Source organism: Stegodyphus dumicola, chromosome 9, assembly GCF_044657685.1.
Source record: "Stegodyphus dumicola isolate Sdum_Otavi_A_Nest chromosome 9, ASM4465768v1".
NCBI lineage: Eukaryota > Metazoa > Arthropoda > Arachnida > Araneae > Eresidae > Stegodyphus > Stegodyphus dumicola.
In genome coordinates, this window is record NC_140776.1 from 79,932,181 (window position 1) to 79,956,331 (window position 24,151).

The 24,151-nt window shown below is 30.9% G+C and overlaps 1 protein-coding gene across 3 annotated transcripts in view; it reads left to right on the forward strand.

Annotated features, from left to right (window-relative positions):
- The window catches only part of Doa (CDC like kinase darkener of apricot), a 55,299-nt gene that overhangs the window by 23,437 nt on the left and 7,711 nt on the right, over window positions 1–24,151 (forward strand). Inside the window, exons 1-4 of one of the 3 annotated variants that reach the window (XM_035368830.2) lie at window positions 17,816–18,686; window positions 21,075–21,177; window positions 21,900–21,966; window positions 23,921–24,043. In XM_035368830.2, coding sequence (XP_035224721.1) covers window positions 18,621–18,686; window positions 21,075–21,177; window positions 21,900–21,966; window positions 23,921–24,043 — 359 coding nt within the window. In that variant the 5' untranslated portion in view covers window positions 17,816–18,620. Of the gene's footprint in view, window positions 1–17,815; window positions 18,687–18,723; window positions 20,308–21,074; window positions 21,178–21,899; window positions 21,967–23,920; window positions 24,044–24,151 lie in introns of those variants that run through there. The other 2 variants (XM_035368829.2, XM_035368828.2) reach the window with 2 other exon arrangements.

A 24,151-nucleotide genomic window follows, 5' to 3' on the forward strand; every position in this document is an offset into this window, starting at 1 on the left:
AAAATTTATAAAAAATATTTCACAATACAAATTTTTAAAATAAGTCATAAAATTGTGTAAATTATATTTAGATTAAGCTTAAATTTTGAATTCTGAAAGAAGGAATCGAGTTTAATAAAAAAGATATATTAATAAATATATATCAAATTCATTTAACATTGAGGAGTTAAAATTTTGAGAGCTATTTTTTTAAAAACTACTCATGTGATTTTTGCAAAACTTGGTTTGACATAATTCAAAATATGGCAAAAAATTGGCATGTTATTTCAGAAAAAAGTCCCATTTTTTGTGTCAGAATACTTGTATTAGAACAATGTTATATATGTACCTAAAACCTATCCTAAGTCATGCTTTCAAGACATAAAAAATGCAAATTGTATTTCGTCAATCAGCCCAGTAGAACAGGAGATACAGAACTGCCAACCCTTTTTTGCCACAGTGTTTATATTTGTAACCAATAAAAATAAACCTATGTCGAATGAGAGGAATATTATGCAGTAAAAGCATTTCAGAATGACTATTTAGTGTAAGTTTTCATCTTTGTCACCTGATAACAAATATCAGGAACCACTTTTGAGTTGCCATTTAAAAAAAATGATACTTCCATTCCATCTTCAAGCGTATCAAAATTGACTGCTGCGGATTGTTGATTGGCTGAAATATTACTATCCGCACCCTCTTTTGAAAGGAAGGAAAACAAATCATTCATCTTTCTTTCAGTGACAAAAAAATATGAAATAATTATTCAGCAGAGAGATATATAAAAACATCCTAACATAGAGGAATGCAATATCTTGCACTTATCTCATGTTTACTTTCCTTGGCCATGCCAAACAGAGCAGAATAAGCAGATTCTTTTAAATGTTTCAGCACTTAGGAGTGCTTTGATAGGAATTTTGTTTTATTTGTTCATTATTTTATCATTTCAGAACATGGTACTGTATACTGCACAGTAAATATTAATTCTTTTATTTATTGCTTTGGTATACTGATGAATCTGACTTATGACATGAAAATTTCTCATAATTTGTGCATCTGACCTTTAAGAAACTTCAAAGCTCTTTGCTTTACAGATGAATGATAGGAATTGTATAAAATAAATTTCAACCCATTAAACAAATTGGTCCGTATAAATATGCACATCCATAATAATGGATGGCATTACACATACTATGTAATTTTCTGTATAATTAGGAAGAATTAAATTACTCATTCCATATTTTACTAGCAGTTTTATTACTGTAATAGCATCCTTCGAAGAAAAAAAGAATGTTTAATAAACTGAATGAAAAAGATTCAAAAGAAGGGATTTTAAAAAAACAGATGTGACAGCAAATGGTGAGTTTAGTTCGTTAATCTGGCTGTTAGCTCTCTTCAGAAAATAAAATGGCATTTTCCGATTCTCCTAACCCTTTTTTGAAAAGTTATCAACCATCAGTGACTAATGTTTTGTTAAGCTAAGATGTAAAAGACAACAGTCATTATTGAAGATGGCAGAGCACTATAAATTGCATATAGCATCAGCCAATTTACAAAAATAAAAATGCAAGAAACATATTAAAACTTGCCTTTTTTTACACTGTTCTTCCCATGTACTTAACAGCCTGTTTAACTTCAGAAAGGATCAGCTAATTGCAGAAACTTGGCATCGCACACAGCTTGACACTACACATTGTTCATTCTTTCCATGTTCACAGTGATATCTTTTCACTTCTGAATATTACCCAAATTTAGCATTGAGCAAACTGTTTTTCCATGTACACAGCAAATTGTTTTTGCTTTTCAGAAATTTTGATCCATGAAATTTAGTCATTTACGAAGTACAGCTTCATGGAATATGAATTTTCACATTTTTTTAAGGTAAAATGCCATATTTCTTAAATGCAATGGTTTCATCATTATAGAAACTACACAGCTGCATCGCGATTCCTCACAAGAAAAAATTGGACTTAGTGCAACAAAGGCAAAGACTAAAGACCTTTGATTTGAAGGTAGAAATTGGGGTTCATATGCTGTGCGCGTGTGCGCATACATGGGTTACCATGTAAAAAAGTAATTTTTCTTAAGGGGTTTCTGGATAATCAAAGTTGTTGTAAAACTAGTGGAAAATTATTGAGGATTCTTAGTCATTACAATTGTATAGGTACTACTAATGTAAAGGTGCAGGTGACTAAAATTTATTTTTAGCTGTGAACTTGAAAATCATTAATTACCATAATTTTATCTCTGCTGCAAGTTTTTTTCTTTATTCAGTATTTACATTACAAGTATTGTATTGCTGTGCACAGTGTTACATTCAGTTTGAATCACTATGTGTAAATACTGATATATTGTTTCATAAAGTTTAATATTGTTTATTTATAGATTTTAAATAATTTTCGTTATGGTATAGTTAGTGTAGTGTTAAAAAAATTCCTCTAAAGCACTTCAGATTTTGTTAAAAATATACCAAGCACATCTTTCTAAGGAATTTACAATCTGACATTCTGGTGTGTTGAAAATGAGTGCTGTTTAAAAAAACAGCTGTGGGTGGAAATCGGGGACATTTCTAAAAAGTGCTGCACAAAATGTTGCACCTAATAACGAAATGCTTATGATTTATTCAGTTAATAATAAACCTTCAAAGGCTTAAATATAAAAAAAGCATGTGAAGACAATACATCTGCTTTGCTGTTTTTTCTTCGCATGCTTTGATATTTAACTTTATTTACTTTAACTTTATTAAGTGCTAATAAGCAGTGTCTCTGTATCTGTGGGCAGTAAACTTAAGCCGAGACTTGGGCGGGTGTGCATGAAACTGCAGACAGTAGTGAACTGCATGTAAAATTTAATATTTGTATTATTTAATTTCTGCTAAGTTGTAATTGATAAATTATACAGGTGATATTTAACTAACATTAAATAAAGTAGTAATTAATTATCATGCACATTACAATATACTTACAATAGCTGCCAACTCGGCCAGTTTTTCATTGAATCTTCTGGTTTTCTGTTAGATAACCGAGTCTGTTTTTAGTTTCTAACCTTCAATAAGGAAAACTACCAAGGTAAATGATTTCCAGCAATAAATGAAATTCATTAAAGAAACTAGTGTGAGTGTGCAGTTTCTATTTTATTGCCTTTTGTGATTTTCAGTGTTATTTTTTTTAAATTTTATTTTGTTCTGAGCTGTCTTTAATATACTGTAGATGATTTGTAGATTTTTTTTTAATGAAGATATAATCAATGCTTAGATGGTTGGTATTTTGTATTTAATTTTGCTTTAAATTAATAAATGGTACTAAGTTTATCAACACATTAATTAATAATTTTATTTTCATCCTGTTTAAAAATAATTTAATGAATGTAAGCTTTCCTTAGGATTTTTTCTTAGAATTGCAAAATAAAATCAGCCAAAGTCATAAGGTTTACACTTATTAAATACAAATATCTTTACACCATAATCATGTTATAAATAGATAAGTATTTATTAATAGTGTGTCATAAAGTAAATTCAGAATGTTTTTTTTAAATGACTTCCCCTGTACAGTGCTGAAACAACTTTTTCTTAACCGTTTGACGCACGCGATATTATTTTTATAATTTTTTTAACTAAAAACTCTAGAAATTGAATATTATGATCCTAGAGACAAATAATATATGAATTTAAAAAAATCTACTCTTGCCCATTGTTCTGTGGGTGGTGGTTGCACTGTGAAACCACCGCCCATCTAGGACTTTGAAACTTACTGGTGTAGTAGGGGGAAAAGCTTACCATTTTCCGCGCGCGTTTCCAATAAATGACGAAATTTATGGATTTTAAAAGAATGTATGTAAGAATTGCATTATATATAATTTTTTTACATTATTTTACAAAGTAAATCGTCAGAAAAAATTAAAAAATAAACATTTATGCAATTTTTCTATAGCAGTGAAAATATAAGTACCTACATAATAAGGACATTTGGATAAATGGATTAAAAAACGCAGTAAAATAAAGATAAAAAAGGACTCTGTTTTTTTTTTTTTTTTTTTTTAATTTCAAAGAAAAAATTTTTTTTGTGACACTGTTCAAAGCATGTTTTGTCTCTTTGGTGCATGGCATAGACCCACATTGCACGTTTCGCACATAAATCTTGTTCTATGAGGTTTCTTCCTTGTGCTACAAAATGTACACTGCCTGGATTTAAATTTCACTGGTATATGTCCAGTGTTATTTAATTTCTTTTCATCTGACACATGAAATTTGTGGTTTTTTATGTTAATGGGGGGCTTGGTCTTTTTGGCATTGTACAGTTCATTCGTTTCCCATTCATACTTATTTTATTCGTATTTCGTCCCAAAACATTCAGAAAATATTTTTAATTTAAATAAAACTTTTACGCAATTTCTATTTTTAATTATAGCAAAGTATATTTACATTAAATTTAAACGACAGGAAATAATTTATAAAATCACAATACTAGCTTGGGGAGCAAGTGGGTTGAGGTCAGAGAAAAGTCTCTGAAAAAGAAAGGCCTTTTTACTGGGCAGGTGCATGTATTGTTTAGTAATAAAATTACTCTGTGGTTTCAAAGCCCTTTATCTATATCCGGGTAAAAATAAACATTCCTGTTTGAAAAGCAAGCGCCAGTGGTTTCAAGGCGTGACTACCGAACCTCTAGAGGATTGTAAGCATTGTGACACAATGCTCTAGTGGCAGAGTGGTCGCGCACTGAAACCACATAACAGATGCCATACATATAGAGGGTTTTTTTAATATATGCAGTTTAATTACTGCAATTTTTGTTTATGATAGAAATTATGATGTGCGATGACTAACTTTTGAAATTTAAAGTTGTTTATATTAATAAAACGAAGTTGTTTTGTCTCATCGAAAACGAATTTTAAAAGGCATCCGATCTGAAGTATTAATACCTAAAACATATATGATTCTACAGTCATATTGTGTTATTTAGATATAAAAGCTCAGTAATCAATTATTTCAAGGTTTCAGCTAAATGATAAAAAGTATCTGAATAAAAATTCTAACTTAAATTTGCTATAGTCCCTTAATTCTCTTAATTTGGGTATTTCTCCTTTCTTTAATGAATCAATTTCTGTACAAAATAGTAATTGCTTCTAATAAGTCTGTAACTGGGTCATTTTAAAATTAGTAGCTGTCATCATATGCATAACACTGGAGACAAATGATTTTATGAAATGAAACTCAACCAATAATTTTAGGACTTTATTAATTAACCAAATTAAACAGTGTCTCTGAATATATAACACCCTGTTCACAAGAGCAGATTCGACCGGTAGCGAAAACCAGTTCTTCCAACGTGTCCCGTTCACATGAGACAAGCATTAACTGCCTCGCCGAATTGGAGGTAGAACTTGGTTGAATGTTCCTTACCTCTCGGGAGCAGGGCAAATGGGGAGATTTGACGTACTATACTGCGCGGTTCACTTAATTTTGGTTACTGCTCGCTAGACTGTCAGTGAAACAATCGCGCTGATAGATGTCTGGGGATGTGATAGCAATCCCCCCAAAAATTAGATAGAACTGTACAAGATATGGAAATTATAGACAAATACAGACAAGGTTATCTGATGATACAGACAAAGTTATCTGTATTCCAGAAATATCGTTCAAATTAAAACTAAAGTTACGACAAGTGCATATTGGCTTCAACGCGAAAAGGGACTCGGTACCATTTGAATGATTAAAAAAAAAAAAAAAAAAAAATTAAGCACTTTCATCTACTTTTTATGAATATTATTAAATGGTTTTGTGAGACAAAATAATTTTAAGCTGAAAAAATTTTATTGCTAGTATTTTTTTTTAATTTAAATATTTGAAGAAAAATTTTACAATTAAAATGTCTTTCTTCTACAATTTTTAATGTCTCCCCCCACAGTATTTTTATTGTATTTATTAGTGTTCTTAATAACTTCAAGGAATGATTTTGCAATTAATGAATTAGTTTCTGAGGGAAAAAGTACACTTTTATCTAAAATCTTTAAAACAAATATGATCTCAGTCACATTTTCATTTCAAATAATTTTTTTCCTTTGAGTATTTTGCAAAACCCATCCTTGTTTCTATAAAGTATATAATTTTATATAAGCCGTAAAAATAATAAAAAATTTAGTCCATACTTGTATATGTTTTAGGACTTTAAGTAAAAGGATTTATTGAAAAAAGTGCAAAAGGTTTCTCAGTTTGCATTTGCAGTTTAAAGAATACAAACTGTCTAAATAGACATTTAATCATTTCAAATCTTTAAAATTTTATTACTGAATTTCAATACACACATATGTATATAAATCAAACCTAGTGCTATTTATTCAATTGGTAAACATAAAAATATATTTTACAAACCTTTTTTTAAAACCTTATGTGGCCAGAAAAATTGCAAAAACTCATAAAACGCAAGCAGAGTTTTTCTTTACCTGTTTTTGTTTTGTAAAACACGTTCAAAACAATTTTAATACATTTATTAATTATAATATTGTTGCATGCGTACGGGTTTGTAATAGATTGATAATAGTTCGTAAATGATTGTCATTGCACTCAAATTTGATGATAGCTTAATTAAATTTATTTTATCAACATAAACACTTCAAAACTTCAGTAGTTATGCTTCAATCTAATAAGAACGTTAAACACAACGGAATGCAAAACCCATCTTAAGAGAAAGTTAACTCAGAAATATCTCCAATCTCAAGCTGAACTAACAACTGCTAACAATAACAACTTATATAGCATAAACAATGTCATAAAAATAGTGTGGTATAATGAGATTATTACTTTGAAACCTATGTTTCGAATTGATGCCCAAGAAGAACCAATAATTCCCATTCTGCTTCATTGCATATCTTTCAAAAAAGTAAAAAAAAAAAAAAAAAAAAATCATCCAATTAATTTCCTTTATCATATTTTTTTAAATGCGAAAAGTTTGTTTTATAAGCTGTGAAAATGCCGGAATTTTGTAACCGATGTATTTTTAGATATGAAATTTAAAAATTAATGGGCGTCAAAAAATCTAAAAATATGAACGATTTTCAAAAATTCTCCCAAAATATTTTTTTAAAAAATTACGCTAAAAATTTCATTTAATTTTTTTTCTTCCACACTGTGTTATGGTGCAAACTATAATATTCTGAGATTCTTAGTTTATTTGTTAATATCTGCAAATGTCATTTCAACTTTAAATTTGAAAAAAATCTAATCCTCTAAAAATCAAAAGCGTGACACCACATCCACAAGCAGTGTATGTACAAAGTTCTACATCTTATCGGGAAGCAGTTTAAAAATCCATTACCATCTTTTAACCATAGCGACGAGCACCAAGAGTGAACTAAATAACAGCTTGTAAAATAATAATAATAATTAAAAAGCATATATTTTTAAGGAACCATTACGAAAGTTCAAGTACCAGTTGCGAAAGTACAGATTACAAAATTAACAACATTAAACCACGTTAAAAATGTGTAAACAGTATTAGAAATCTGCCAATTCAGAGACGTGATTGTTCACAGATTCTTTAGGTGTAAAGGGAAAGGAAGACGGTGGTCTTCTGAACGGGTCCTAAAGACGAAACTCTATTATGTCTCCATTTTCTCCCCTTGCTAACGGCAGCTGTGTGAAGGAGCGTTGCATGTGAACGGGGCTTAACACATGCTTTCTGCTTCTCTTGTTGCCTAGACTTATGTTTAGTATGTCTTCGAAATTATATTTTAAGAGAATGTAATGGTACATGTTAGAAGAAAAGGCTGTTGCGTCCATTTTATTTGAAGTGCTTGGTCAGCAAAATAGAAAGGCGTATTTAAATCTTTTATGACTGCCGGATTTTTCAATAATTCTTCAACATCTATCTCTAGTTTTGCCAAATTATTATAAGATACATATCTAATGTATCCAAAGTGTTGTTTACCTCCAGTGAGTATACAGTACATGTATATGCAATACTTGAAAAGCTAATGCCATAAAACGTAAAGCAGCACTCATGGCTGATTGAATGCATTTTCTTGATGAGTGTATTTGAATTTCTTGGTGAGTGTAATCATAATATGAATTACATCATGCAATAGGAACGTATGTATTTCTGTTCTTGATAACATTTTTACCTTTTCTACATCTTTTTAAGTCATTTAAATAATGGAACAAGTAGAAGGTGTCAAGCAAATTGATTAGAGCAGAGCAGGAGAGAGCTAATTGGTGTATACTGACCTAGATTAATTATTTAAAAATTTTATTTATTCATTCAGATTGTGTACTTAAAGCATGCTTGTTCATATAAATTTTATAAAAATTTGATTTTATTTATTTGAATTATATTTCTTTCCAAAGAGTACTTTGTAACTTTATATTTATCACTATCCCTCTGAAACTCAGTGATGCATTGAAAGAGAACAAACGCAGTTAACATGTCATTCAGAAAAGATGTATGTAAATGAGTAAGATGTATAAACTACATTTTAATTTAGAATGGTATGCATACACACAGTTTTATAACTGTGTCCTTGCTTTACAGTTTCATCATCCAGCATTTAGTTTAGAATGCTGTCCATATTTCTGAATAAGAATAATTTCGCATATTCATTTCTTAAACTGCAAAAATGAAAGAGTGAACATAAAAGAACTAAATTTTATACAAATAAATAATCTTTCAGATCCCTCGAATTTTCCTTCTTAATGATGTATTCCCTGAAGAAAACCTTGATGATTTTCTAGAGGCATTCTGCAAATATATATGTAGTTTTTATATGCTGTATACCATGCTGTTTTGAAACAACCTGGTTTCTCTGACATTCTTATGAGTGTGATATGAAAGAAAAGCCTGGTTTTTTCAGAACTAAAATAATTTTTAACTGGTATCTGGATACTTCTTTGGATAAATTCTTCACGAAATTCAGCAGAGACATCTCTGGATTCTCATTTTATGACATGCTGTAACATTCTCTGATGTAATTTATACAGCTTTTCATTAAAACAAAGTTCCCTTTCATAATATTATTTCTTGTGTGTTTTTCCTAGTATAGGCATCATTTGTTTGAAAAATATTTAACGCACTGCACTGATTTGGAAACCTTGTCAAAATACAATTTAAACCTCAAATATTTGGCTTTAAACATACAATTTCTTTGAGGCTGTTTTCTGCAAACTTGTTCCTTCGTCTAATTTCCTTCTTTTAGAAACGTTTTCAGTGTTGACATGCGTATTTTAGCTCTTTCAAGAAATATGTTTATATAAATTTTGTATTCTTATATTCTGTCAAAATTTAAGATGTTTCTTTCAAGGAGACTGACTGCTTTTTAATTTCTAGACATTTATGCTTTCTAATTTCTAGACATTTAAACCCAGAGGACAAGTAATTTAGTTAAAACATCCTTACCAAATGACAGAAGGATAAAGCATCTCTTAAACCTGTTGGTCTACACAGGGTTGTCACGCTACCGAAAAAACCAGAAAAAGTCAGGGAATTCGAAAATTGACCAAAAAATTCAGGGAGTATAAACATTTAAGTCAAAATCTGGAAACGTCGGGGAATTTCATACTGCGACCCCCCCCAAAAAAGCAAGTTTTGCGCTAATGTTGGAAACGATCACTTTCTTGGTGAATTATGTATCACGTGAGCATCATTCGGGCAGCTGGCATAGAGCTAATTTTCGCAGCTCCAATTAGATTGCCTTTTAGAAAGGCAAAGCAAGTTTCCAGCAGCTTTGCTTTCCAGTAACCTCGAGAATCGCATGTGCAGTGCATGTTGAACTAAACAAAATACTTATTCGCGTATAAAAAAAATTGGTTTAATTCTAGTATATGGTACTATGGGGATTAGAATCAAAGAACTTCTCTGCAACAGGAGTGTTTCCATTCCAACATAGAGGGAAACAGCTGTGCAAAATCTGTCACCAAAGCTCGAAGCCCATGTCAAAGTTCGAAGGTCACTTTATCAAGAGTTCATAAAATAAATATCGTTTAAAATTTCTTTAAACTTTAAAGGAGAAGAAAATGTTTTTTCGTGTAAGTAAATTCATTAATGGATGAGTTATTTTACCTACGAAAATCCGTGTTTAAATTGTTGTAAAAAAAAAAAAAAAAAAAAAAAAAAAAAAAGAGGTTTTGTCAAAGAACGTTTCTTCTTAACAACAGTTCCTCAATTTCCTGTACAAATTGAGCAGAGGGAAATTCTGGCTGGCGAATTTTTCCTCCGCATTCTAGTGGCTTAATAGCATTAAGTCTATGAAACCTTTCCATCTTTACAGAGACGTTCTTTGGTTAGAATAACCTCCAGTTACGGTAGACATAGGATTTGGCGACATTATGATGAGCAGTAAAACGGGTCATTTTGGTGTTGGCTACAGTTTTCAAAATTGTGCCCAAGGCCCTTAACCATATACTAGAATTTTACCCCAAAATGTTTTAAAACTTTTTTTTTCTTTTTAATAAATGCCTTTGTCATTTTGCAGTAAAATAAAAATAGTAATCAGTCATCTTGGCTAACCATTATAATCTTATATTCGCTAAAATATTGTTGATTATTCTAATTCAATTTTTAAGTAATTATCTTTATTTTATTCATATAATTTAATTCTGCTTATTCCCTCTAAATTTAGCTATTATTAGTAAATAATACTTTCAAATTTCAGAAAATTTTCTCTGGCAGAATCCTGAAATTAATTCTAACAGTATGGATGTACCATCACGAAATATAATGCACATACTTTTTGCTTATGTATGCTGCTAAATAATTATAAAATACCTGAATTTATTTTAAAATATTGTTAAATAGATTTATTTCTTTTGTTTAGCTGCAAAAATGTCTGAAAAAAAAACTTTTTTTAAAAAAAAAATCCAGATTGGGCAGATTCCAATCTCAATCTTTGTGGAGAAAACTACTATTATAGTTATAATAGTAATGCTTTGGGAATTATGTATATTATAAGTCATGTGTAATTGGCAAATTTGTGTGAAGTAATACCATAATTAATTTAAGCCAACATGCATTACGTGGATAAAACACTTGAAAAGTCTGGGAAGTTCATTCTCCTGTTTGAGTGGCAACCCTCTCTACAGAACCTGATTTCACTAAGTAATCCATTCTTAATATTGAAAAAAAAATATTCTAAATAATAATTTTAACAATTTTTGAGACCGGTAAATGACATTAAAGAGCATATTTTTCAAAACACTGTAGTAGTATGAGTCAAAACTAGCCATTTGAAATATTCTGTGCAAGAGGGTTAATACAAAAATTGTATTTCATTTATTTTTACTAAAAGATGGTGTCCAAAACTGTCAAACTTGTAAAGCTGCTTAATTTATATTCAGGGTTCGTACAGTCCTTAAAAGTCCTTAATTTTGGCCAAAATGAATAAATGGTCCTTAATTTTGCTCATTTGACTTATCATTTCTAATGATTGCCATTCTATGTGTGAATTGCGATTTCTCGTGAATATGGAATTAAAATTGCACGGCTCTTAACCAATCTGTTGGCGGATTTGCGTTGCAAACGATAAAAAAAAAAAAAAAAAAAAAAAAAAAAAAGAGCTACCCGAACGAAAGTATCGGTGTCTGATTGGCTATTCACCCAATCTTTTGAAACAGGTGTTATCCATAAATTTAGGCAAATTGTGACGAAAGCGTGAAGCCCTGGAAGTTCTTTAAGAGGCGAAAGTGATGATGAAGGTGCTCAAGGGAAAAAAAGGGGGGGATTCTGAAAATATCTGCGAAAATAAGGCTTTTTTCGTGAAATTCTACCTCTCAGTCCAACATCTGTTAATCTTCTCCTGATTGTTCTTGAACTGACAGAAACACCAGCATCATTCAGATCACTTCTGATGGCATTTTTCTATCTTGGAGACATAGTCTTTTTATTCTTCTGTCATCAATAGATGTGCACCTTTTTCGGCCTTTTCCTTCTTTATTTTTTATTGAATTTGTCTCCTGATATCATAAACAAAACTTTTGGACTCCAGATGTAGTCGCTGAACCAGCCACCTGTCTTGCAATTTCAGCATAGGAAAGACCACTTTCTCGTAACACAATATTACATCTCTCTCTAGGTGTCCAATCTACCTTTTATTTGATGTCATTGCTTCTTGACTAAACATTAAAAATTTTTACAAAATTTCCTACTTGTAATTGCAGTGTATAAGAAACAGGTTCCCCTTCTATAGAACAAAGCAAAATAATGTATTGTTTCAAGTGTAAACATGTCAGCTTCTATTGGCAGTTACTAACATTTGATTGGTTCTCAGAACAAGAACAGTGATTGGCCAGGAAAGCTAGACATTACAAACCAATTGATAACTGTGGTTTTTATTTATATTAAAGTACATATAACTTTTTTTTGTATTGCAAATAATTGAATTTTTTGTTTTGTATCGAATTCAGTAATATATACAAGTTTGCATTTTGCGAAACGCTACATTTTCTATAAGCATACAAAGTTCAAAAACACAAAAATTTCCAAGTGTCTACAATTTTGGCCACCACTGTAGCTGCTCTCAATCCGCTTCCTCAGACCCTTGTTATGCTTGCAACTTCTTTGCAAGAGCAATGGCTCTCACTTCCTATGGAACTGATAAACCGCATAATTGAAAGCATCACACATTTCTATATGCTGTATTGCTTCTAGAGCCGATCATATTCCATATTGAAGGTAATTTTGCTATAGCAAACTGACACCTTTGATTTGTTCATTTTATACATGTGCTAATTTCTGTACTACCATATTTGCCTGGTAATTTCTTTGTATGTTATTTGATACCTTACTATGTTTTGTATATTGTGGGTAAGTTTCATAAAATTCTACATGTAACTTTTTCAGTAATCGTGATTTTTCCTTAATTTATGATAACCAATTTACAAACTTAAAGAGCAAGGGAGTTGAGATAGTATATTGCTGGCGAGAAGAAATACTGTAAAATTATAATCAAAATCAGAAATTAATATGTGTTAAAAAGTCTAGTGCTTTTAAGTGCTTCCCGCTGTTCAAAGCATTGATTTCAACAATTTTTGTCTCGTTTTAGCTGAAGAACAGCTAAAGTTTTAAACTCGGTTGCCACTCGGATATCATTGCACCCTCGTAAATTCCTTTCTGAACATTTCATAAATCTGGGTAATTTCTGTACACAAAAGTGAAGACCGATTTACTGTTTTATATTGAATCTGTGTGCTATCAAGCCTTATGCTACAAAGATAGAGGCTGCTTGTGTAAAACTGCAGTAACATCCACTTTACAGTGACAGATGCTACCACATTTTTGTGCCAGCATTACTTTGCTACTTGGTGAAGTAACTCTGTTACTATTCTTCCCCCCCCCCATATAAAAATCTTCATACATATATAATACTTTAGTTGATAAGGGATAGATTCAAAATATTTGTAATGCCCAAAATTCGCTATGCAATATACTTGTACTAGTCAGTCTAATCTCTCAATATGCACAAGGCCACAGTGATCTGATACAGCTTACATGCCTTTACAAGTTATCCATGTACCATCAACAACCCACAAAACCCAAATATCTAACTTGCTTATATGTGTGGCAGTCTTAGCCATATTTAGCAAGTTCAATATAATGGAACTAGGATTTAAGCAGATTCTTAATTTAGGGGCTGACAACTCGTGTTTTTTCCATTATGTACATTTTAAAAATAAACATTTAACAGTATTGATAAAATTGACAAAATAAAAGAATTATATTTAAAGTAGTAAATTTTTACTCAAAACATCCCTTATACTTCTGACAGTGCAGTTGTATCCGGTTTTATCGTTTAGGCAACTATGCTTTTATTATCTGACAGTGCAGTTGGATTGTCTGATTTCATTGTTTAGGTAACTATGCTTTTATTATTTGTTATATAAAATTGTAGATCAATTCTGCAAACTACCGACTGTCACGTATTTGGGCCAGTACCCTGGAACGTTTTAGAAACTATAATTTCTGCCACAAGATGGCACTGTATGTCCATATGGTTTCAGATACATGTACATTAGACCTTCTACTCGAAAGGAGAGAAGCATGACTCACATACACGTGTTTTTGATTATATAAACAAACGGGGAACTAAATGTTTCCGAATGGCGTGAGGTAGTTGTTTATTGTAAGTAGAAGTTTTATATGCGCTAAAGCGTTGAGTATTTCGCTTTACAGTTGTTTTTAGAAAATAATAGACGTGAATTCTTTCTGTTTTTACCGTTGCAATGTCGAAGCGTCGAAAATGTTTAACAGAGCATGAAATAGCAGAAATGATGCAAAATATTTCAGATATTGATTCTGAAAGATTAACTGAAAGACATTTTTCAAAACTTTGTTCAGAAGAGACTGACGATGCCTCGTTTGTTCACATTCCCGGAAAAATCCTCCAAAACGGTAAATGAGTTATTACGAGTTCAAGGAATGTAACGTAGGACTGTGTGTAGATCCCTGTTTTCGAATTTTTCATACCAAAAGAGAATTTTAAGTAATATATTTAGTTTTCAGATGTATAATGTTAAAAGTCATAAAATGGTGAGTAATTAAAATAAAATGTGTAAAATATGCATTTTAACAAGAAATAAGATAATTAAAGTATATATATAAAAATATAAAGCATAAGCGGTTTAAATACTCTATAGAGCATTATTAAACAATGTGTTGATACTTCGGAAATTTCATGGTTAGGCTTAGTAGCAAAAAAGCCCCCGGCCCTGGAGAGATGCTTGCGGAAGACACTGCCGGCCTCCGCGATAAGCGCGCGTTCGGCTCGAAGGGGTTAAATTTTGTTATATTTCGTAAAATTTTAACGAATTTTTGTTTAACAAAGTAAAGGATTTCAAAGTGAGCAGCATTGGCAACGTTGTACAGAAAAAAACATTTTTATCTCAAGCACGTGAGTCTGTATCAAAAATTCTAAAGATATGCTCAATTTAAAATTATTTTGTGATGCTGCTCTTGAACTGAATTTTATGGTTTAAGTGCAAAGAATACGATTTTTAATAAATAATGGTAACACACAAAATATTTAAAAAAAAAGCCCCTTTGGACAATTTAAAATTTGAAACCTTTCTGATTTTTTAAAGGTATTTTTTGGGGGGTATTAGGGTCATTTTATTGGCAATTTTTACAGGAAAGAGCAGAAAATCAAATCAAGGTCTTGTACTTCATATTAAAGAGTAAATTTTAAATCTCCATAATTTAAGGGGTATCAGCAACCCCTATACCGACGATGTTAAATTGGCCATTTTCGATGTACTTTTTCTCAAAATCTGCTGTAGATATACTCTTGAAATTTTTTCGATAATTAAAGTATACCTATCTGATTATACTGAAATGAGCTTTTGAAACATTTTTAATTTTAGAGTAATTTACAGAATATTTTGTTAGGCATAGTAAAATTTAGTACTTTTCTCACATAAAAGAATTTTTTTTAAATTGTTTTTCTTAGTTTATCACAAAAAGCTTATTTCAGCAAATATTAGGAGACCTAATAAATAAGCCATAAAAGTTTTAGATACCTGTGAGTAGTTCCTGAGAAAAGGTACATCGAGTATAAAAAAAATCACGTTTGGAGAAAAACACGTTTTTATGTAAAAATCCTGATTGATCAAAGCATTCAAATGATAAATTAAAACTAGATTTCTTACAGTTCTAATTTTCATAGAGATTAAAGAACGGTATTTTTAGAAAGTTAAAAGTGTAGAGAAATTTGAAAATGCAAAAATCCGAAATCAAAATTTTTTGAAGATTTTTGGGTTCCAACACCCCTTAATAAAATTTCTTGAGGCATATTTAAAGTAGTGAATATGCCGGCCATGTATGTCCCAGCCTCCTGGAAAAGGTTAACTGGACGTACATGAGTATATTAGTGATCTGTTGATGTGTTGAGATTTAGTGATAATAATTCTTATGTTGGATCTAGGGCAGAGAAGGTGATTGAGTTATACATCATGCCTTGTTCAGTTTGCAAATTGTAGTTGCTTAAACTTGGATTGTGAAGTAGTTGCCTATCCAGTGTTTGCTTGATCTGTAATGATGGACAAACATATGGCACTGTCATGAATCTGATCATCCATCCATACTTGAGTGGATTACATATCTTACTCAGGTCAGATACAGGATGTTACTGCATGATCCATTAGCTGTGCTGTATATCTTCTTGTGGTACAACATATTGCTGGAATTTCACTTCTGCTCAGCACATTTAGAAAAATTTAGAAACTGTATTTTTCCTTCATAGCATTATGTAGGCGATGCTGTATATGACTTGTACCAAATTGTAATTTATTCGTCTGGTAGGAAGGCTTCATCATATCCTATTTATTATTCAGTTACAGTCCTTTTTTTTTTTTTTTTTTTTTTTTTTTTTTTTTTTTTTAAGTGGTGTTTTCTTTGTGATGTAGTTTCAGCTGTATTTAATTTATTTATTTAAGTACATTTTTCTCTTCAAGTTTTGTCACTACAAAGTAAAGTTGCATCTGGCTCAACCTGAATATCCAGCTTTTAATGTTTATTTATTTATGCTTTATAATCCTTTGATGTGAATTCAGCTTCTATAATGGGCTCCAGTTGCCATAAAAAGTTCCCATGTTTTGTCTTTCAAAGCTTAGTATATTTAACTTCAGTTTGTGACTTCTAGTAACATAGATATGATATTGGGATCTTTTCCAAATCAAATGTAGTTTCTGAGAATGATTTGATTGCTCAATTTTCAGATGGGCTGTTTCAGACAAAATTAAAAGTGGAGATGAATGATAATTGAGAGAAAGTGAATATAATGAAAACTGAAATTAATATTGATTTAAGGATAGTTCAGTTTAGATAAAAAATACAGTATTTGCTCTTTTTACCTTTTTAGTCAGTTTTTAAGATGGCAGTTATATAAGTTATGCATCATTCTAAATTTTAGTGTATCATTGTTTTATTTTGATATCATTAAAAAGTACTGCAATATTATTGCATTTTATTGTGGATGAAATTCCAGGATTAATATACTTCATCATTATACATCTGGCAAACTGCATGGTCATTCTAAAGATTTAGTAGTAAAAATGGCATATATTTGTCTCTTGTCACTTTCTTACCCTGTTCTCTGTAGATAGCTATTTGAAAACCATTTATGTGTTGCTCTGTATTTAAGTCTAAGGTTTAGAATGTTACCTAAAAAATGTATTATTATAATATTTTTTAAATTAATGTCATTTAGTAAAAGGAATATTAACATATAAATTACTGATTCTATCTATCTATTAGAGAAATTTGTGTATACAGGGAGTTCTAAATGTAGCTGATTAAAAAAAGAAATTCTCATTAGAGAGAAATGTGCAGCTATACATCACATATGTTGTGTAGTATTGGGGGTACAGGCTTCTTTTCGAAGAATATGGAGAATCTAGCTAGCTGATTTTCCTTTTGTAGCTGTTACTGGGTCCTAAAGTTGATCTTTTTGATATGTTAGAAAATTTAGTGGTAATTTAATACACAAGTTGTGTATCGGATAGAGTTGAACCAATAGGTTGTAAAAAATCAAGCAGTTAATGCTTGTTTGGCCTTATTGGCAAATAGTTGAAAAGTGAAGGATTGAAATAGCGATATAGTTGATGTTAAGCATTCTGAGAAGATTTTCTTGGCAACACAATCCTTTGCGTCTTGTTTTATAGATAACTGTCTTGATAAAAGGCATGTTAAAAGATACATAGCCATGCCTTTTAATCTTGCATTAGTTCTGTATGTTAAATAGGCATGTTGAAAAAATGCAAGTTTAGAATAAAATTATTAGAAAACAATTGCTAACATTTGTTCATTTAATTATTTAATGCATGTATTATTTATGAGGAGGGTAATGAATGACCTTTAAACCACTGACTGTTAATGCCAGCATGCATCCCTCTTAAAAAAAAAAAAAAAAGGCAGCTGTTAATGCTTCATAGTGCTAAATTAAGCAAGGGAAATATTTCATCTTGTTTGTGCGTCTGCTATTTTCCGTTTTGCTTTGACTAGATGTCTTATTTAAATGGCATGTGTATGGGGGTGATGAGGAAGGTAGCTAGTGTTTGTTCATCTATCGGCCGCAAGCAATTTTTCATTATTTCACCATGGTAGCTTTTTCGGAAGCCAGTGAGAAGTTGAAAGAAATTTGATATTTTGTTTGCTTAGGCTTTCATAGTTGTTTTTCATGTTTCAGTTCCACAGTTTGCAAACTATGCTTATTAAATTGTTTTACATTCAAGCAAGAATCATAGAATAAATAGAGAAAATGTTTATGCATTATATATCAGATTTGGAGTGGGAGGTTAGTACATTTGAATATTCATTATTTCATTTCAATAAACAAATAAATATTTCATTTTTTATTAAATGAGCTTAATCCATTTCAAAAGTGAATTCAATTGTAATCGTTAAATTGCGACTACAGTCTGTGGTTAATCCCTTTCGTCATAAATATCCTTTACACCCGGGAGGGGAGAAAGTTGCTTTTCTCGCATGACTGAAGCTGAGCGTAATTTGTGGTCATGATGACTGGAAAGTATTCGTTTCGCAGCGCATCGTTGCACACCTCCTATGGAATGAGAGGAAACACCCGTTTTTTGAGTTATGTTGCCTTTTTGAGATTTCTGGACTTCAGAAAACTGTAGATGAGTTTTCACTCGATTTTTGTCCTTGATCATGGCGATAGGCATTATTTTAAAAAATTGTCTCATTAGTAAGAAATCATTCTCACCTAAAGAAAAGGTAGTATGATCTTAAAAAAATCTGTGTAAGTAATCTGTGTTATGTTCGAATAAGCAATTTTTGTGTCGCAATTCTGAATTATTCTGATGCCATTTAAAATTTGTTTTCGCAATTAATGAAATATAACTTAAACTGCCTTTTTATGGCAGATAACTTTAACTGCTGTTTTATATCAAGTTTTTTGTAAATCTAAAAAGTCAAGAAAATATTACCTAAATTTCATTAATTAGAGACACTTAAATGAAGTGTCAAGAACTTTTGAAAGCAAAAATATCTGTAGTAAATCTGTATCGAAGTTTGAAGCAATTGGGGAAAAAAAAAAAAAAATGCCAGTACTTCTGTTTGATCTAATTACCTAAATAACGAACAGTTTTATTTATGAGATACTGTTGCAATCTCTACACTTAATTATATGCTTTCTGAAGTGCCTTTGACATTTAATCGCTTTTTATTTTTGATCTAGGTGGTGAAATAGAAAGCACGAGTTTTATTTATTTAATTTTTTGTATGCAGGCCAAGAAGCGCATGCATGCATCATTTGAAATCGCTCCGCCTCACTTTGCCCGAAAACAACTGGGAAAAACGAATCATTGCATGTTCTAAATATTTATGGATTTTTTTTATTTAATAAGACTGGAGTATAACTATTTTACTACTTGTGCTGTGCACATCAGATCCTGCTAAACTGTGTGCGTAGTATCTTAGGGTTCGGTGTATTTAATTTTTTGTTTCTGCGTTTGTATCAAGAGGGAACAATTTATTTTACTATGACGTCATTTTAAAACCGATGTATTTTCATTTTGGGAAGCAAGAATTAGATCGCATGGAGCAAGGAGGGTTGTGCGCCGTAGATGCGGCGTTTATTTTAGGATTTCGGGGCCTTCTACCCACTTCTAATATAACACTCAACACCTTGGCTAAGCTTGCTGATGCCACCTACAAGGCAGCCTGCCAAACGCGGCAAAAAATATCTGCTGGGGGAAAGACTGATATTTGGTTGTGTTAGTAACTAACTGTCTGAAGTGCTCAAGATCGTTTGGTTGGCTGCTGGAGTCTTAGTGCAATTGAATTTTGTCACTGTCGTATTAAATTTCGATGTTTTTAAATTTATAAAATTGATGAGAAGTAAAAAATGTTGTGTAAACATCAATGAAGGATTATTTATAATTTTTAATGATTTTTTCAAGTAATTTCTTGGCTGTAATTCGTTGAGTTTTATAGGATCCCGAGATCATCGTATGCTTTAAAATTTGTGCTTAACAATTACATGTGTATGGTTATATTAAATGTAATTTTTTGGTATAGTCATTAATAAAATTTTCATATTCCCCCTAATTGTACCAGTATCTATTAGCCTTTTCTTGGAATAGAAAAGTTTTCTATTAAAATTTTTCATTTACAATGAAAGGAAAACGAGTTGGAAATGGGAACAAAAAAGCCATGCTTGTTAGGAACATGGTCTAACAAATGCATAATGCAATCTTGTACAAGCTTCTTGCGTGGTTTTTCATCACGTCTTAGAGTACAGGACAGTGAATCCAGTTGTACGGATTTGCACGGTGTTTCATCAAGCCAGGCTGCAGAAGAGGACTGGTATGACATGCCAGCTCCGGATATGTCTGTAAATGGCAATTTTTTTTTAAATGTTTGTTTATTAGTGAAGTTTAGACTATTTGTGTGCTATATTTAAATGGGCTTTTGTTGCTAAATTAAGTCTAATTTTTTTTATTTATTTTAAAATGTCTTAGAAAACTTAATTTTTTGCATGTGCAAATATTTAGTTTGACTTTGCTTGAGATATGTTATGAATGGAAATTTTAATGATTGAATTTCATTAATGTTTTCACCTTTTTCCAAAAGAGGGATTATTATTACTTAAAGTTGTTGCTCTTTTTAGTTAATAAAGCATGTTTTATTTACTATTATGTGTGTGTGGTGTATATGTATATATGCAAATTTATTTCTGAAAATTTTTCGGCAAACTTTTCTGCTAGTGCTGCTGATTCATTCATAAAAAGTAAGATGTATACTAATATTTTTTAACTTTTCAAATCAAATTCCTTTGAACTGTAGTCATGTCAAATTTTGCAGATATATATATACACACATGTAATTACTGTTTATTTCAAAATAATATGTATATACACTATTGAACTGATTGTTCACACACCCTGCCTCCCTATTTGTGTTATTTGCTATGGACTTGGCCATCGTCCGTGTTGGCTGTTTGCTGCTGCCATGAATTCCTGACGGTTGGTCTTTTACCGAAAACTGCTTTGCTACTACTGCACCTGTCCATGAATGACAAAATATTGCCCTTCTTGGAACTTCTTTGTGGATCGAATTGCTGGTTGGCGTTCTGTTTGGGCGACGTTTGAATTGATGCAGTCCCCAGCACCAGTCGACGAATCATGCTCCCGTCAAGCAAGCGTGGAAGATGATGAGGATGGACACCTTATTTATAGGACCGGGGACATACTTCAGGAACGATGTACTGAACTATCGTAAAAATATTTTTTTTTAGTTTCCAGTGATGTTTTCATAAGATCTTCGATTTGTATGTTCTGTTCTCTTGCCTAATAATTTCTGCAGAGGGTTATTACAACCGATTTAAAAAAATTCTCTTAATTTTTTTTCAGTATAATTAATTTAACGTATATTTTAACTCTTTAACTGGAATATATTCATTCAACAACTTGCTTAAAGCAAATGTTTATTCCAGCACTAAATTATATTTAATTCTATACTGTCTTTTTTATATGCAAACTTGTTATGAAACATGTAGGCAAAAAAGGGTTTAAAATCGGCATTTTTTATTTAGCTAATGATCTCATATGTCATATGATAGTAAAATTATTTGAATTTTTTATTTAAAATTAGTTTGACCACAGTAAGCCAGTGAAGAAATGTATATATATAAAAAATTTATCTGATTTCTAGAGACTTAATTAGGCTATCTAAACACTGTGTAAGTAAAAAATGTGCTGCTATGGTGTATGCTTATGATAGTTAAATTTAAAATGCATCATTTGCTCTGTATAAATGTCTTGGATATGAGAATACCAAAACTGTACTTTGAGACTTACAGTCTCCATTAATGTAGAGTGTCTTTGTCTCTTCAGTGACACATTTCTGAAATTTTAGGCTTTTCTGTATAAGTATGTTGACTATTGTATTCAGTACTGTTTTATTTACCCAATTTTAATTTTACAGATAAAATTATTGCTACTCTAGGAGAGGGCACATTTGGAAAAGTTGTGAAAGTCGTTGATTTAAATAGGTGAGACATTCTCTTGTGTATTTTGAATTGCATATTTGATGAAAGTTAATAGCTTCATTAAGTAATTTTATAGTTTTGTATGAGCTGTTGACTATGATTTGTTTCAATTTCGAGTATTTTACCTCTGCCCCGGTAAAATTTAATTACGCTTTTAATAAAAATATCTTCATACGTTTTCAATGTAGTAAAAGTAAACCTAGAATGTGTGCAGCAGAAACCTAGCAGTATGCTCAAATCTAGAAATTCAAATTTTTATCAAGTTGATGTATTTGTAAAACTGAGTTTAGTAAGAAAAAGTACGTACATTGAAATTTTTAATGAGCTTTTTTAGAATGTTTAGCCTACCAGCAGCCAAGTGGTACATATGCACTTTCATTGTTTTCCTCAAGTTTAATGTTTTTATAAGCCAGTTTCCATTAGAAAGTCATTCATAAAAGGCTCCCTCCCCTCAGGTAGGTAGCCTTAGTGTGCTTTGCCATAGTCAACAAAACCAAACCAATCTTAAAATGTTTAAGCAAGCATTATGAAGCAAGTAACTTAAGCATGGTAAAAATGTTTTTAAATATACAAGCTTAAAGGGATTTTTTATGATGTAATGTATGTGTGTAAGGATTTAGTGTTATAAATAATAATAAATAGTGTTATAAAAATTCAAATGGCAGTTAATGCAAAGTAAATGTGTATTTGTGGCATAAATAGATTATTTTTGTCAGAATTTGATGCTTTTAAAACTACGTTTTTCTATAGATTTAGATGCATGTTTCTTCTATGTTTATTCTACCCTTCACAGTGCTAAGGTTTTTATAATATTCTTAGCTTTATTGTATTTTGTAGTAAATGCAAAATTATTCAGTTACTTATTAATACTTTAGTACTAATTAATTTCTTAGCTACTTTATCATGTTTGGTAAGAGAAATTAAAAGTTGTATTTCAGTGGGAACCCTTGTATTGTGATATCTTAGAAAAGAAGGAAATGTGCATTTAAAAGTAAAGTATGTGGATGATTTATGGAGTCTGCTGTTGTTCCAGTTATTCCAAACAGCAGCTAATTTAATAAGGGTTTTTGAATAGGTAGTTTGTTTGAAACTTCATGAAATCTTGTTTTAAGCGCTCAATAGGACTTTAAAGTAATTTGAGTACTTCTTCCAAACTGTTTTTATTTATTTTTACACAGATATTTATGTGCAGGAAATAAAAAGCATTGTAACATGTGACACATGAAAATCAGCTCCAGTACTGGCAGATGCTGTCTTGGCTTGCTTCATTATTACAATTTTTGTAGACTGTCTTGTTAAGGATGTGTTGGGGGAACAATATTTCTTGCATCAGCCTGTAGAACAGGAGTTTTCAACCAGGGTGGGGATTTTCTCCTACTGGAGAATCTTGTATATTCATGGGATAAATGTTATCAGCTTTTTATTTAGTCAAAGTTTATAAACATGAAAACTACTGTTATTTAAATTTTAATATTTATCAACATTTTCTTTACTAAGGAAAATTAAGAAAATGTTTCTTTAATTTATTAAGCATGTTTAAAAACATTGTGTATGTGGTGCATATGAATGAAATAATGTGTATGTGAAGGAGTGGGGATTGATTTTACAGCAAAGGTGAAAGGTATGTGCATGAAACAAAAAAGGTTGAGAACCACTGCTGTAGAAGGATAAATTATCTGCTTAAATTGAGAATACTTGTAAGAGCTTTTTTAATTTCGAATTTTGTAAAGTTTGTCTTAAAGTTCTGTGTGTAATTAAAAAAAAATTGTAATGGGTATCTTCATGTAAAAAATTATTGTATGCTTTGATTATTAGTTGTGCATAAACAATTTGCTCTTAGCTTCAACGTTTTTAAGCAATGTAAGTTGTATAAAGTGTTTGGTAAGTAAAAAAATTAAGGATTGAAAGATGTTTGTATTAGGGGAAAATTAATTTAAATTTTCTTTATTTACTGCAGTGAATGTCCTGATGCCAGAGCAGCTGTGAAGATCATAAAAAATGTTGAAAAATATAGGGAGGCTGCTAAACTTGAGATAAATGTGTTGGAGAAACTTGCAGAAGTTGATCCAGAGTGCAAACAGTAAGTATTTTTATTTATTTCTATAAACACACTATAGTTGAGTTCAGTACATTGAAAGTATCTTTTTAGAGAGGTTTTAAAAATAGTATAAAATTAGGTATGTCAAAA